The sequence below is a fragment of the Hippoglossus stenolepis genome, chromosome 7 (genome assembly GCF_022539355.2).
Source record: "Hippoglossus stenolepis isolate QCI-W04-F060 chromosome 7, HSTE1.2, whole genome shotgun sequence".
In the NCBI taxonomy this organism is placed as follows: domain Eukaryota; kingdom Metazoa; phylum Chordata; class Actinopteri; order Pleuronectiformes; family Pleuronectidae; genus Hippoglossus; species Hippoglossus stenolepis.
Window position 1 is genome coordinate 11,510,448 of NC_061489.1, and position 16,003 is coordinate 11,526,450.

The 16,003-nt window shown below is 41.7% G+C and overlaps 1 protein-coding gene across 1 annotated transcript; it reads left to right on the plus strand.

The window, feature by feature from the left end:
• The first annotated feature begins 1,958 nt into the window (after positions 1–1,958).
• dusp1 (dual specificity phosphatase 1) lies at positions 1,959–5,324 on the plus strand. Its single transcript, XM_035161545.2, has 4 exons — positions 1,959–2,631; positions 2,869–3,014; positions 3,128–3,347; positions 4,044–5,324. The coding sequence occupies exons 1-4, from the start codon at positions 2,223–2,225 to the stop codon at positions 4,397–4,399; spliced, it is 1,131 nt and encodes a 376-aa protein (XP_035017436.1). The 5' UTR covers positions 1,959–2,222; the 3' UTR covers positions 4,400–5,324.
• The last annotated feature ends 10,679 nt before the right edge of the window (positions 5,325–16,003 follow it).

Here is a 16,003-nt window from a genome sequence, read left to right on the forward strand (position 1 = left end):
TGGAGAGTTTTTGCACTCTGTTGTGATTGGTGGAAGTTTCTTTCGTTTCAGCTTGCCCTCCCCTCCCCCTCTTCCTTTCTCACATAACACATCCATCTTCCCCTTTTTTGCTTGAAGTAAAACACAAAACAATGTGGATGAGGATCCACCGAGGCTGAAGGTCCTCGCTTGTTCCAGTTACAGTCAAGTGAGAATGATGTCACGGCCTGTAGTGTATGTCATCCTCATCTCTGGGGACAAAAGACCCCAGATTTAATTGTATTTGTATTTATGACTAAACTATAATGTTATAAAGTTTTAAACTGTCGTTTGTTCCCAGAGAATAGCATGTTTAAGACACTGGAATAATACAATGTTAGTAATGAAACTCAAATGGGATTTAGAATGGAGGTCATTGTTGCAACACTACCTGTTTTTTAAGTCTGCTTAGTAAACATTTCTTTCGCAACAAAACAACCTCAGCATGTTTCTGCTGTGTAGTTTCAAGACACACACCCTCCTGTCCTGTCAACAGGTGCCTGTCGTGTGTCAATAATCATCTTCCCGGTTCCTTATTATGACGGCAATGTCGTCCGCACTGAGTCAGAAAACCACAGCGACAAACCAAAAGGGTTTCCCAGGGTCATTGTGATCATCATTTTTGTTTTTTTTAGTAGTGACTTTTGGGAAAACCAACGCATCCATCTGTTTCAATGAGGTCACAAATGAAACAATTTACAGGTCAGGAGATATCCATCTGCTGTTGTCTTCCTGGTAGACCAATGTTTTTGTTTCTCAGCATGTGGAAATTTACTGGAGTTCAGATTTCTATACAGTGATTAACTTTTATGGTCAGCCTTTGCTCTCGGGGCATTGAACACTATGTACCTCTGCCCAATAAAAACAAAGAATAAACTTTTATGGCACCTGTGGCAGATATTTACTTATTATCTTGTTATTTGTCAACTCTCAGGTGAAGAGGCAAAATTGAAATCCAATTAAACACTAACATCATGGAAAATTTGGCAAATTCCTTATTTGCTGAATTACAGATACTTTATACAAACACTTGATATACAATTTTAGGTCATGTATTTTTAAGTGTGACAAAAGTATGATCATTATGAAAACAATAAGACTTTTTGAAAACGACACAACAAAATAATAGTAATGTTAATATCCAGTAAATGAATAACTAGTTGAAGTAATCCCAACAATTAAAACAGGATTGTTATGAAGCTAAAATACAAATTTTACTAACTTTTACAAGGAGAAATATCTAGTTACAGGTATTTGTAACATGTCCACTCATGTGATTGAAATGAATGTAGAAAAAAAGGTTTGGGCAGAGTGAAGTTATGAGATCATCAGGGTATGACTAATTGTATGTTTCAGTAATTTGGGCCCTACCCATTAAGTAATGGATCATTTCTGTCTTTCCAGTGTTAAAAATAAAATAAACCAAAAATATGTGTAGCCGACTATATCTGTTCTAAGAAAGAAAGAAAGAAAGAAAAAATGTGTTTGACCAGAAACTCGTGAAAAAAGTCAAAAGAAGTGGGTGTAAACAAACGTATGATATCTTTGTACATCATATACATTATTATTTACAGTCATTGGTGTGAACAGGTGTAAAAAAGAAAGAAAAACTGAAAAACAGAAAGTAAGAAAGACAGAAAGTAAGAAAGACAGAAAGTAAGAAAAACAGAAAGTAAGAAAAACAGAAAGAAAGAAAGAAAGAAAGAAAGAAAGAAAGAAAGAAAGAAAAAAACTCTTCTCTTACACAGTTTAACCGCGTGCCCGCGTACGTGCGCTTACGCCTGTGCAGCAATGTCCTACGTGTGCGCGCGGGCTCCTCGGTACATTTCGGGGCGGGCGCTCTGACGTCGGCGGGTCTGGCACGGGGCCAGGGGAGGCGGGCCGTGACGTCAGCAGCCTCTCATTCACAAGCACGAGCCGTATATAAGCGGCTGTCAGGACGCTCTCTGACAGAAGCGCGTCACCGACAAGTTGTTGTGCTGAAGTTTGACGGAAGAGGCACAGCGACCGGATACAAACAACAAGAACAAGAACAAGAAGAAGCAGAAGAAGAAGAAGAAGAAGAAGAGAGTTACACGTTTTGTCTCTTATTGTTTTTCTTCTTCTTTTCTCTAAACTACCAACCGGGCCAAGGGAGCCGCCGCCTCAAGTACCACAGAGTCACTTCGGAGGAGAGTTTGGTGATTTGCTCCCTCACACGCTTTATGTATCTGGATTTACTTCTTCTATCCATCCGTCCTACTATGGTCATAATGGAGGTGCCCACCATCGACTGTGCGTCCCTGTGTGCCTTGCTGGAGAGCGACGTCCCGGGCTGCCTGCTGCTGGACTGCCGCTCCTTCCTCTCCTTCAACTCGTCGCACATATCGGGCTCCACCAACGTGCGCTTCAGCACCATAGTGCGCCGGAGAGCCCGGGGGGGTCTCGGACTCGAGCACATCGTCCCCAACGAGGACACCAGGAGCCGGCTGCTCTCCGGGGACTACCAGTCCGTGGTGCTGCTCGACGACCGCAGTTCGGACTTAAGCCAGGCGAAGAAAGACGGGACGCTGATGCTCGCTGTCGGCGCCCTGTGCCGCGACCCCTCCGGAGCGGGTGTTTTCATCCTTAAAGGTAAGAACCAGCGTGTGAAGGTTCACCACACAATCGTGTTACTGTGTCTTAACGACGGGGCAACAAATGCGGATTACAGCTGTCACCACACCAGCTGGTGTTGGGAGTAAGCGCTGCTCCGAAATAGCCCCATGAGCAGTTGTCACCATTTTTGAGAGCCGTGTTTAAATGTGGATGTGTCTGTGATCTGAGATCTGACCTTGCCTTCTTCTTTTTTATCTTCTTTTTTTTTTGTAGGTGGCTTTGACAACTTTTCCACAGAGTATCCAGAGATGTGCACCAAACCCTCCCCTCCTCAAGGTCTCAGTCTGCCCCTGAGCTCCAGCCACCCTGGGAGTGCAGATCCAAGCTGTAGTCCATGCAATACCCCTCTATACGACCAGGTGTGTGTTTTGTTTTTAACATAAGAGTCATTACCTTTTTTTTTTTTCTCTACCTGATGTTCTGTCATGGAGCCAATATTGACCTGGTTGTATTGTTTATTTCTTTCCTCTAGGGCGGCCCTGTTGAGATTCTGCCCTTCCTGTACCTGGGCAGTGCTTACCATGCCTCCAGAAAAGACATGCTGGACATGTTGGGGATCACCGCTCTGATTAATGTCTCCGCCAACTGCCCCAACCATTTTGAGGATTCCTTCCTGTACAAGAGCATCCCCGTGGAGGACAACCACAAAGCCGACATCAGCTCCTGGTTCAATGAGGCAATCGAGTTTATCGGTGAGTACGTCCGCTGCTTTTTACGCCTTCCGGCATTAACTGCCAAATGTGAGCGCCTGTCACAGCTGTTACCTCCTGATCCCATTGGTGGCCGGCAACACAAACACCCCACCCCCTCTTACTTCACTTCAATCCTTGACTCCCGGATTTAAATTTTAAAAAGTTCCCTCCAAAACCGACCAGCTGGCTCGGCACAGGCTCCCCACTCCACCACAATGGCAGTTACATCATCGCCACCTCTGAGGCATAGATAAAAGGATGCCCCCCCTTTAATGAATCGTAAGGCTGCGGCCCCCAAACCAGCTCCGTAGTGGGCAGGATGGCTGGGCTTGAATGGCTCACTCCACGCCGCTCTTTGTTCTGTCAGAACAAAAGGAGTTTTCTCCTCACTCACTGTCGGCCTTCCTCCCAGATCAATACCCCCAGCAGGGGTCTGTTCCCCTCTTTTGTCCATTCAGACTGACCCCCCTTTGGGAATAACCCCCCCAAGCTCACACCCTGCACCCCTATTAACTGTGTTCCTGTTTTTATAATGAGTGCTCTTAAATTTAAATGGGAACTAAAAGTGTTGCTAGTACCTTTTTTGAGTTTGTGGTTTCCTGTGACAGGTAGCATTTTAACCTCAGCTCTAGATTTCAACACCTCACAGATGTGTACTTTGAACTAATCTTTCTTTCTCTTCTCTTTACCCCCCAGACTCGGTGAGAAATAAAGGAGGCCGCGTGTTTGTGCACTGTCAAGCTGGCATCTCCCGCTCTGCCACCATTTGCCTCGCCTACCTCATGCGGACCAATCGCGTGAAGCTGGACGAGGCCTTTGAGTTTGTCAAGCAGCGTCGCAGCATCATCTCCCCAAACTTCAGCTTCATGGGGCAGCTCCTCCAGTTTGAGTCGCAGGTCCTGGCCTCGTCCACGTGCTCCTCAGAGGCGGGAAGTCCGGCTATTGGCAAGAGCGCCACGGTCTTCAACTTCCCCGTCTCCATCCCTGTACACGCCTCCGCTGGGCAGCTCTCATTCCTCCACAGTCCCATCACCACCTCTCCCAGCTGCTGAGGCCGGTGTGGGCGACACAGACTCTGTTTGGACTTGAACTGCACCTCACGAGTGACTTTGCACAGAGGACCGCACAACACACAGTCCTGATTATAATTCATTTTGTGGTGATGCCGGTATCACCAGGTGGAATGTGAGCTTTTGTGTGAGGTCAGCACATTTCACTCTGATCTGCTGGCCACATCACTGTGGGTCAGCCTCATCATTTCAAGGGGAGATTGGATAACTACCAACAAGCAGTATTGATGTTAAAACTCTTTAATGTGATTGTAAAACCCAGGGTGACTTGGGATATGGCTGAAAAATTTGTGACTGTTATTCCCTACGAGGAAACAATGAGTATTTGAATGTTCTTTATTCAAAGGACGGCTTTTTTAATGAAGGCAACTGCTTTTGATAATCACAATCATTTAAAAAAATAAATAAACAATGTGGAGAGGGCTAACATTTTTCTCAGGAATATCCTCTCAGTTGTTCAGTTTGCTTTCTGTACTGGGTAAAGAAACCCTGTCGTGCGAAGCGGAAGTTGCGCCTTCATCTGACGAACAATGAATGTATCCCCCCACTCTTCAGTGTAGATGTGGCAGAAACCTTCATGATCACTCTTTGAGAGTTGTGCGGGGTTGCCAATCCAAATGCCAATACCTGACTTTCGAGGCATCATGAAACGTTTTTTTGATTATCCCGACGTGTTGGGGAAACCAACCATTAAATACCTCATGTTTCTGTACTGTGTACTGCGCCGCTGAGGCAGACGGGGCCCCAAAAAACTACTAACATGGGGGGGCCACGTAGTCTTCAGCGAATTTATTCTGACATATTTATTGAACTAAATTAATATATTTCTTTATCATATCTATTTTTGCATATGTTTGTTTTAATTGTTGTTTTTATACTGTTGAATAAATCTGATTTGATTTTTGTACTCAGTTGGAGATCTGCTCATTCTTTCAATCTGGTATTATTTATAATTTTCACCAATAACTGTCTGTAAATGTTTTTATTGATAAATTAGTTGGTTGCCTGAAAAGAAAAAATAGTCCAAGTTGACATATTCAGGTTGCTTGTTTAATCCAAGTAAGTCTAAACTACACAAATATCTAATTTGTGTTATAACGTTTTAATTTAACATTATAGAAGGTAAAGAAAAAAGTCAAATATGTTTGAATTAATGAAAATGTCAAAGCATGTTTTCTTAAATTCCAGATTTCTTTTTTTTATCAGAATAGTTGCTGATGAACTAATAATTTCAGAGAGCTGAAAAATAAGCGTGTGTGTATGTGTGTGTATATATATCTATATATATATATATATATATATATATATATATATATATATATATATATATATATATATATATATATATATAGATATAGATATATATATAATAGATAGATAGATATATATATATTTTGATGTTTTTTATTCTCTGTTTAGTCTTTCTAAACATCAAAATAAAATATATAACATATAGAAAAAAAGTGACAGAAGAGTACAAAGAGTTTTCGGACATGCCCTTCTGTCACTTTTTTTCTACCATGCGATGGAATCCCATCATATCTGCTCAAGGATTTTTGGCCACATAAGAAGCATGATGTCATAGCAGCGGCCATTGTTCGGACCACGCTCCCTCTCCATGAACCCATCTGAGCCTGGGGCAACAGCAGGAGGCCTAAAGAATCAGCCAAGGATCCCCTCCCTCCGCGGCCACAATAGGAGCAGCTGCAAGGCGTTTGGGAAAAGTGTGACAACTAAAGAGCTTTCAGGGCTCACTCAAGCACCGGCCCCGTGTCACCCTGCCCCACACACCAGTGGGGCGGTGGGGACGGAGGCGGCCGTGAAAGGGAAAGGAATATGTTTGGGTTGCAAATTAGCCTAAACATTGGCTGTGACCTTAGATCGGGTGTGAGAAAAAAAAAACTTCCCCTAGAGATTATGACCATGATGATTCCCTCTGGCCTTTACTAGTAGAAATGAAGATTTAGGGAGAGAAACCCTGACACTTCGGGAACATTTCCACTAAAATTACCTATATTCTGACAAATGACAGATTATATGTTTCATTGACATCTGCTTCTTATCTGCCAAAAATGCAAATGTTTGTCTGTGAAAGAAAACATCATGGTGACGATGCCTCCGTCATGAAAGGCTCATTCATTACCTCACTAGCTTCCTCTGAGAGTCTGTGGTTTTGGTGACATATGTGAGACCCCCACCCCCACCAGCCCACCCGCCTTTGTGTCTTTAGATTTCCTGTTGTCAGGAGGGAGGCTGGCAGGAGTGTGTGTGTGCGTGTGTGTGTTTGGGTCTGTTTGTGTGTGTGTGAAAGTCGTTAGTCTTTTATAATCTCATGAGGCTGCTCCGTAGGGGAAAAAGGCCCTCGATGGCCAGGTCTGGGACCTCTCATTGACTTTAAGTGTGTATGTGTGTGGGACACAATGTCAAGGTGTCCTCAGAATGAGGCTGGACACAAGCTGTTTTTATTAATGTAAAGAGCAAAGTTTAGTCAGACAGTTTTTTTTGGCTCTTTCTTATTATAACCTCACATTTTCATTGTGTGAGACAGTATTAACCACTACGTCATTTGCCCGTTTCACCATGTTGTCAATTGGCTGTTCCATTTAGCAGCTGAGCTCTGACTCAACTTCAAAGTCATTTTAATTAACACAATCCTAAAGAAACAATGGTTATATAACGTGTCAGACTCTGCTGCCGTGGCAGGAAGAGACACAGGCCCGCCCCTCCTTTGACACCATCTGTGTTGTTTGGGTTTCTTATCCCTTTCACACCAGTTATGTGTAAAATACTCATTAATTTGAAGGATGACAGTGTCATTTTTCTGTTAAATTCTGTCACACATGCAGAATAATCCACTAAGATAATGTAATTTTCCTAATTGAGCCTTCAAATTCAATACAGACTCAATTAGATTTGACTTTTAATGGAATCACAAATTACTCTTGCAAAGGTTTGCAAATACACGTCCACTACACCCCCGTCTCCGGCTCTAGTACAATGCTCTATTCCACTTCCCAGCTGAGATGGTGGTTTTGCTGCAGAGGCAGAAACGGATTCATTTCATTCATCAGGGTTTCCAGATGCTTCAACAAATTACATTTAAGACCTCGATAAAGATGTGTATTTATATAGTAGGTATAGTGTTGATGTACACTCAAATCTCTCACTGCCATCAGGGGCAATTTGGGCTTCAGTATCTTGCACAAGGACACCACGGCATGAGGAATAGGGGAGACTGGGATTGAACCGACAACCCTCTGTGGTTCTAACTCTACCTTCTGAGCCACAGCTGTGGTACCTGTGTCAAGTAAGACATATATGATGGAATATCTATGTCCCTGAATTGTTTATACTTCCCCATAATTGAATATCAGGTGAAATAACTTATAGAACAACCCTCAATCTGATCTCTCAAACTACAGGCAGAGACAGGAGGGGTCTGTAGTCTCTCCGACAGCTGAGCAGAGTGTACTGAGATCAATTCTGACCACGGTGTTTGTAGACCTAGGTATTCTTTCTTTGTAATTTTATAACAGCGTGCTAATATCTGTATTGTTGACAAATAACTGCAGAGATTGTACAAACTATGCATGCCACCAAACACACATTTCTCTTAAAAAAAACTAATTTGAAAGAACAACAAATGAAGCATTAAATCAATGTTTCAGATTAAAGAATTTTAGACTTTTGCAGACTTTTTAAGACTCAGTGGAAACCATGATTTATGGTTGAATATTACAGGTTAACATTCACAGCAGTTCCACCACACGACACACCAAAGAGGGTTTCTGTTATTCCGTCTTATCTTGTAGAACAACTCTGGCAAGAAGGTTTTCAGTTTGCTCTACAGATTGTTCTCCCTGATCACAAATCACATGTTTGTCAAGGAAAACAATAGCCTCTATTTTTTCAAAGTTGTTTCATCAAACCAAAACGTATGGCAGAAACATTGGATCACTAGGATGGCATTCAGTGGAGCGCATACCTCCGCCAAGGCCCAACAGTCAATCAAGCTGCACCAAATTTCTCACACTCAGAAATATCTGTCCCATAAATGTGTCTTTTTCTCATCAAGATCCATTCAATTTTTCTCTGGGAAATTGGTCAAAATGTCAACAAATTTCAAATCTCACAATGTAAGAGAAAATTAAGGAAAAACATGAGTTCTTTCCTGGCCCATGTCTCATCCAATAATTCAGTTAAAATGTGTTTAGCAGTTTGTATTGAATTCACAATGAACATCTGGTCAGTCAGTCGTCCGTGGAATGGAGTTGTTTATTATCATTTAAAAAGTCCTTTCACTTCCCTCTGACGAAAATAATACAGAGCATCAAATCCCCATTGTCATTGCGGAACAGTTCAAAGAGGAACAGACACACACACACACACAGAGTTTAACCTGACCTCCTGTGTGAAGTGGGAATGTGAAGTAATTACACCTCTCACACTTCATCGTACCTTGAAACTGGATTAAGTCTCACACACACACACATGGTCTCTCACACTCACAGTGTACTGGGTGAGAAGATTTAGTCAACACATTGATGTCATGGCAGAATTCTCACCTGCAGTAAATCTGTAAGAGGATTATGACTGTGATGGGGAGGCCTTTGTAACATCCAGTGGCAGAGCCATTGTAGTGGCTTGTTCCAAGCCTTACATAAACGCAGAATGTAACCCAGACACACACACACACACACACACACACACACACACACACACACACACACACACACACACACGTTTGTACAGTTTTCTTAGTGAGGACATTCATTGGCATAATGCATTCCCTAGCCCCTAAACCTAACCATTCAAACTAAATGCCTAACCCTAACCCTAACCTAAGCCTAATTCTAACTCTAACCCTAAAACCAAGTCTTAACCCACAAACAGTCCATTAAAGGGGGGGTCACAAAGTGAGGACCGGCCAAAAGGTCCTCACTTTCCCAAAATGTCCTCTCTCTGTAGGTTGTAGACTCAAACCGGTCCTCACAAAGATAGCTATACAATAGCACACACGCACACACACACACACACACACACACACACACACACACACACACACACACACACACACACACACACAAACACACACATTCTTCTACTTCTATCTCTGTCCCCTAACCCAAACCTTAGGCCTCCCAACTAAATGCCTAATCCTAACCTAAACCTAAACAGCCCATTGAAAGGGGGTCAGAAAGTGAGGGCTGACCAAAATGACCAAACGTTCCCAAATTCAAACCATACCTCAAACCATAATTTCTAGGCTCAAAATGGTCCTCGCAAAGATATCTAATCATCATTTTTCATTTGCACATCGTTTTATCACAGATCTTTGTTGTTGAAGAGGCCAAGATGTCAAAGCCAAAAATTACTTTACTGACTTTTAATGGATAGAAAACCCCAGCTATGTTGCAGATGTCACGACAAACAGAAATAAAGAAAAAGACAGAGACGGTGATTTGCGTGATAAGCTCTATGGTTTTTTTCTACCACTGCTGATAAAGAAACCACTCCTCTACCAAACGATCTGTACGATCAGGACATTCCAGAACAAAGCTCTATAGCAGAAACCCTGCAGGAGAATCCAGACGAGCTGCTGTTTCGTGACAGCAGCCGAGATGAGGTTAGATCTGTGACATGATAGCCAAAGACTTGTATAACTAAAGGAATGTCCGGACATTACGTATGGCCCCAGTGAAGCTGCTTATCCTTGCCAGCAGGGCTCCTCTTCCTTTAACAACCCTGTCTGGAATGTCAGATGATGGTGGGAGATAAATGGTTTTGGATCTAAAGGTGTGTGCGGATCACTGACCACAAATACCAGCCAGAGACTCTCTACAGATGCTATATGGTATATATGATGTATACATGGCTGTTCCACGTGGTCAATAATTACAACTAAAAAACTTTTAGTTGCTCGTGATCATAAAAAGCACCAGATATTTGCATAAAAGCCCATAAATAAGACACGTATGAATCCCCAGTGAGCCTGATTCACTCCGCTGACTCTGAACGCAGCCTGTATTTTTCCACTCACCGGAGGTGCAGGGTTGTGTTCACAAGCAGAAATCAGATCCTGTGTGGAGTATTCAAGGAATGTCTGGCATCCTGTCTTCTACACTGACTGCACTGTGGCAAGATGAGGTCACAACCGAAGAACATATATGTGAGCAGATTGAAATCCCACAGCTGCAGCAGATGTGCTGGACTGCTCAAATGTTCAATATCTTTAAAATGTTTATATAACAGTGTCTGGGTTGTATCAGGGAACTGTGACCTGAAAAGACCGTGGTCAGCACAAAGCAAAAACTGTACTGAACAAAAAGAAAACACTTTTGTTTATTTTTGAGAGATGAAAGGGAGTTTGTGAGTTACGTAACTTTTTTTCTAAGGACACAAAAAACGTATTTCTCTCAAATTTTGACCACAACTTTAAACTAGTGCGGTTTTCAACATGTCTGTTTGGAATGGGCTTTTAATTAACCTGTGGTGATGCTGGTTGCAGCTTTTCTTTCTGAAACTGTAACAGTGACCTGAACTAATTGAGCAGCAGCAAGAAAAGCAGCAACTAAAGACCAGCTGCTGGTCCACAGAACCCTGAAACTGCACCACAGCTACTGCACAGAGAGCCGTTCACCTGTTAATCCAAAGCTCAGTGAAGCTCGACTCAGTACAAATTAACCCGAATTTGGAGAATCAGTAATCGTTGCCGTCATGGAAAACGTCACTTATGTTAATGGGTCCTTGCCGCCACCGCACAGTGCTGGTTGTCTGTGTATTCAAAGTTAAAATTAAAATAAATCTATCACGTGTCCAAATCGCACCAACTTTGACACTGTACTTCCCTGGTTTCAGAACAATAAACATGGTAAATCTGAATCCGATAAGATGAACAGTTCTACAGATAGCTATATATATATATATATATGTTTCTGTAATTATTAGCAGATTTATAAGATACAAGATATCAGCTGTAAGATTATTAGATACATCTGGGGTTTTTTGAGTCTGTGCTGAGGTGATCCATCCACCTGAGGTGTAGTTTATCAATATGCTGATGACAGAGCACTATCACTACTGAGCGGGCCTCGGGCTCGACACAATATAAAGCCACTACCAGATGTCTTAAGCAATGTTAGCAACAACCAGCAGTGTCTGCAGAACTGGACTGAAGGAAATTGAGTGGGAGACCATTCCACAGTTCACTATTGACACTATGGTGAACTCAATGCAATGCTAATCTTGACTGTTTCACATACTGAGTTGTGAAAGTCTGGGCTGTGACCAATGACCTCCCCCTCCCATGATGTGCAATTGTGTGCACGTTCCAGATAAAAACTTCCTTGTCTTGTCAGTTGTGTTTGCTTAGTGTTTAATGCACCGTGAAGCCTCTGATTTGCTGTATGATTTCTATTACTTTCTGCTAGAGATTGTTGACAATGACAAACAAGTCGAAGAATCACGAAGAAGCTAAAGTGATGCAGTAATATTAGAAGCATATATCACACTTGAATCATTTGAAGGCTCTGGGCAAAAACAAACATGGGACATCTAAACCATGACCCAGTTCAGTTGGTGTGGATACAAAGACTGACTAACAAGCTGCATCAGAGCCCACATGACTGAGAAATGACAACTACTCATATGGTCTCACTGGAGGTACTCATAACATTACAGCAGTTCTTCATGAAAATAGCTTGACTAACACTGTAAAGGGAACTGACGCAGCTTAATAATTCAATGTTTTTGTTGTGTAGTAAGAAAAAAGATTTGTTGACTTAGCAAAGGTGAAGATGATCCTCGTCTTCCTCGTGTGATGGTGACAAACAAGCTCCAGAGCCAGAACCAAACAGCAGCTGTCCCATGTACGGACATTGTGTGGCATATATTGTGTGTAATGTCAGTACTGCATGTTTCCTGCAAGTTCCACAGAAAACACATGTACATAGATGACTGATGTTTAGTTTTTAAGGTTCAGATTGTACTTGTTAGCTGGATGTTTTGTAATCAGACTTCACTTTAGCTGCAGGCATGTGACACCTGGTGTTCTGGAGTGAAAATGTCAAACATTTTAGGTTCAGTTTTTGATTTTTACTCAGATTAAAGTGTATCAGTCAAACAATGTATCAACCTGATTGTTCTGTGATAAGTGTCACAACTGGTCTCAGCTTCCTGTAGTGACGTGTGCAACATTAACAAAAGAAAAGATTTAAAATAAGTAGAATTTGTAACTGGGCATTGTAACTTAAGCGGGAAAATGTGGAGACCTCTCTGTGCCCGGAACATCTCAATAAACAAATCTGTGGGAAATAAAGAGTAGGATTTGTGAAATGTAAGTGTATATCTACTGGGTAAGTGTAGACTTGAGTCCCAGGGATTATCCTGTGTCATCAGGCTCAAGTGAATGGATGAGATCCTCACACTGAGCAATGTCTCCCTCTATGTTCATGGGATGTTAGCGCCATCTTATGGATGACATTGTGTATCTCCACTGAAATGAATATATTCAGTAACGGGAACAGAAAGTACAGCCTGCACAAAAACAGTTCCCTTTGACATTTCGAGTTGAACAGGATGTTGCAGTGCAGAGGCTTTATGACACAATCAACTTCCCATATTGACCTCACTCACCATGTGATCAGAGGCCTCGGAGGCCCGACTCTTTGTTGGAGGGTGAAGAGGTTGAGCAATGATCAGTGCAGATGTAGATAAATCAACAGCTGTCAAACACAGGATATGCATTTAGTGTGTTTTCTCATCAGCTGTTGCAACTTTAGGTTCAATTAATGACCCTGAGTCCGACAGAGGAAAACTGCTGAGCTGGAGAAACAGGCTGCTGTGGGTCAAACACAACTGATTCTTATTCAAAGTGTTGACTTTTGAGCAGCACTGTTAATGAGTAACACTGCTTCAACCAGCACTTCAGAGGGAAATGTGACCACTTCAGCAACCTATATTCACTGACGTGAGAAAAAACGTTAATGATCAACTTCTTTTTTGAACCCCTGATGTATTCAGTTTAAAATTATAAAAATACTTCACAGGCCAGTTAAAGTTTGATTCAGCTTCAGATGCTGGTAACATTAGACCATTCTACTATATTTAGATGGACAGTTGTGCTGACCATTGTTCACATTTCACACGTCAGAGCAGAAAAAGCTCCGGTGTTATTAATAACAATGATAATGGCTGCAGAGCATTCCACGCAGACATATCAGCTGTAGGTCTGTGGCTTCACACTCATGGCTCATGGGAACCTGGAACACAGCCATCATGGCTTTAAGTATTTACACACGAGCTTCTCCTGCTGTGACAAGATAAAAGGAAAACACAGGTTTTCATTTTGACAATTTTTTGGGGGAATATTACCATTCTGCTGTGTTTCTTTGTTTGTTTGTTAGCAGGGTTACGCAATAACCACTGAACTGATTTCAAATTTTGTGGAGGGGTGGGACATGACTCAAGGAAGAAGCCATTGCATTTTGGGATGGATCTGGATCAGGGGTCGGATCCTGTAATATTTATTTTCTTTAATATGAACTTTTTTTTTCTTTTACATTTTAGTTTTAAACTAGCATGACCCTCTAGAGAGCATACCTCTACCAAGGCCCGACAGTCCCCCTATGAAACCACATATAAATTCGCTAGATAGAAAAAAAACCTGGATCCGACCACTGACCCAGACTCGCACAAACATTTGATGGGTTCTTCCTAGAGTCATGCCACCCCTTTACAAAATGTCAAGGAAATGCATTGAGTAGTTTTGTGAATCCTGCGAACAAACTAACAAACAAACTAACTAATGCAGATAAAAACATAACCTCCTTGGTGGAGGCAATTACCGATCTTTTTCACAGCGGACATTTTGACCTTTAGTGAAAACACAGGATATAACATTAACTATTGCTCTGTTGCTTTCAAGTGTCTTTGACAGTTGGATGGTGTGGCAACACTTTGATGTGCTTATGCACCACTGCCTGTTTGTTTTTCTTTTCTTTGTCAACGGGCTTATGCAAAAACCACAAAATGGATTTCCATGAAACTTGGTGGAAGGATGGAACACGGTCAAAGAAAGAACTCAGTCAGCTTTGGCTCAGATCAGGACGCGTTAACCCTTTCTTTAACAGTGTGATATAATGCTTTTTTGAACATGTGGATCTTGATGAAAATCATCAGGCATATTTAGGGGACTGATTTGAGTGTTGGTTATGTGATGCAGATTCAAATTTAAATTTGGTTTCATAAGGGGACTGTGGGGGAGATTTTTCTTAAAGTTTATTTCAATCATTTATAATATCTTTTTTTTTACTCTCTTTTAATCTGTATTCCTGTACTCTAATGGGGTGTGATCATCAATAGCTTTCAATTGTAACTGTGTCAGTGGTGCTTAATGAATAAAATATTATTATTAGCAACTGCTTCCTTGAAAAATGATGGATATGAGCGTATCATAACAACATTAACTCAGTTAATGTTTATAGTTTAGTTTTATTCTGCTGTCTTTATGTGTTAAGTACAAATGGTTCTTTCCTCACCCAACACTCAGCTGCCAGGTCGCGCTCACCCCTCAAGGACACGGACGTTAACGTGAACGCGCCCACCACCTTTCTTTTTTGGAAAGACCTGTAAACACAAGTGGTTAACGGTCTCACTCAAGCACACGCACACAAACACGCACAGTGCACGTGTCAGCGTCCTCCAGGCTTGATGTTATTGGACAGAGTGAAAAGATAACAGCAGCCACGTGCTCATGTTTACACGTCTTCAAATTTCAGGCGGGATTTCGATCTTCGTTGCTCAAATAAAACGCTCGCACCCTGCGACTGAAACCAGCTTCACCACCGCAGGAGATCCAACTCAACCTCATTCACCCCGTTCATCTTAACCTGAGACGTTTATGGGAAAGAAAACATGGGAAACAACCAGTCGACAAACCAGTTCCTGCCCGTAGGTTCGTCCAGTTTACCTGTGGCCAGCGAAGAGAAGAAACCTGAGGGTGAGTCCTTCCTCCGAGTGTTTCACACCTTCTGCTTTCTGCATGTTTTCACTTGACTGGTGTTGAACTTAAAGCTGGTAAAACACAATTTAAAATCAATAAGAGTCATAGGCAGCTACAAGGCTGATATACCCATGAGGGCTGTTTGACACATCACAGCAAAACCTGAATATATTAGATAAATATGATCAGTATTAATAATTGGTTGCTCTGACCTCACTATAAGTGCATTGTTATGGTATTGCCGTTACTTTAGCCCATAAACAGTGTTATTACATTACATTATTATAATACTTTTACTGACATTTGAGTTCATCTTGGTTAAACTAATAACTTTTATGCATGTTTACGTCGTTATTGTGGCTCTAGCAGTGAGTTCCAACCTCCATCTGTTTGTGGGAAAAGGTAAGACAATGATGACTTGTCACTTTTGACGTCTTCTTTTAAATAAGGTAAAAGTTCAAATTCACTTATATAAAATTCCTTATGCACATTACATTTCTTTACTGCTGCAGTATCGCACAAACTAAATGCAAATATTAAAATAAAAAGTGCAATGATAGCAAATTACCAGTAATATGAGATAC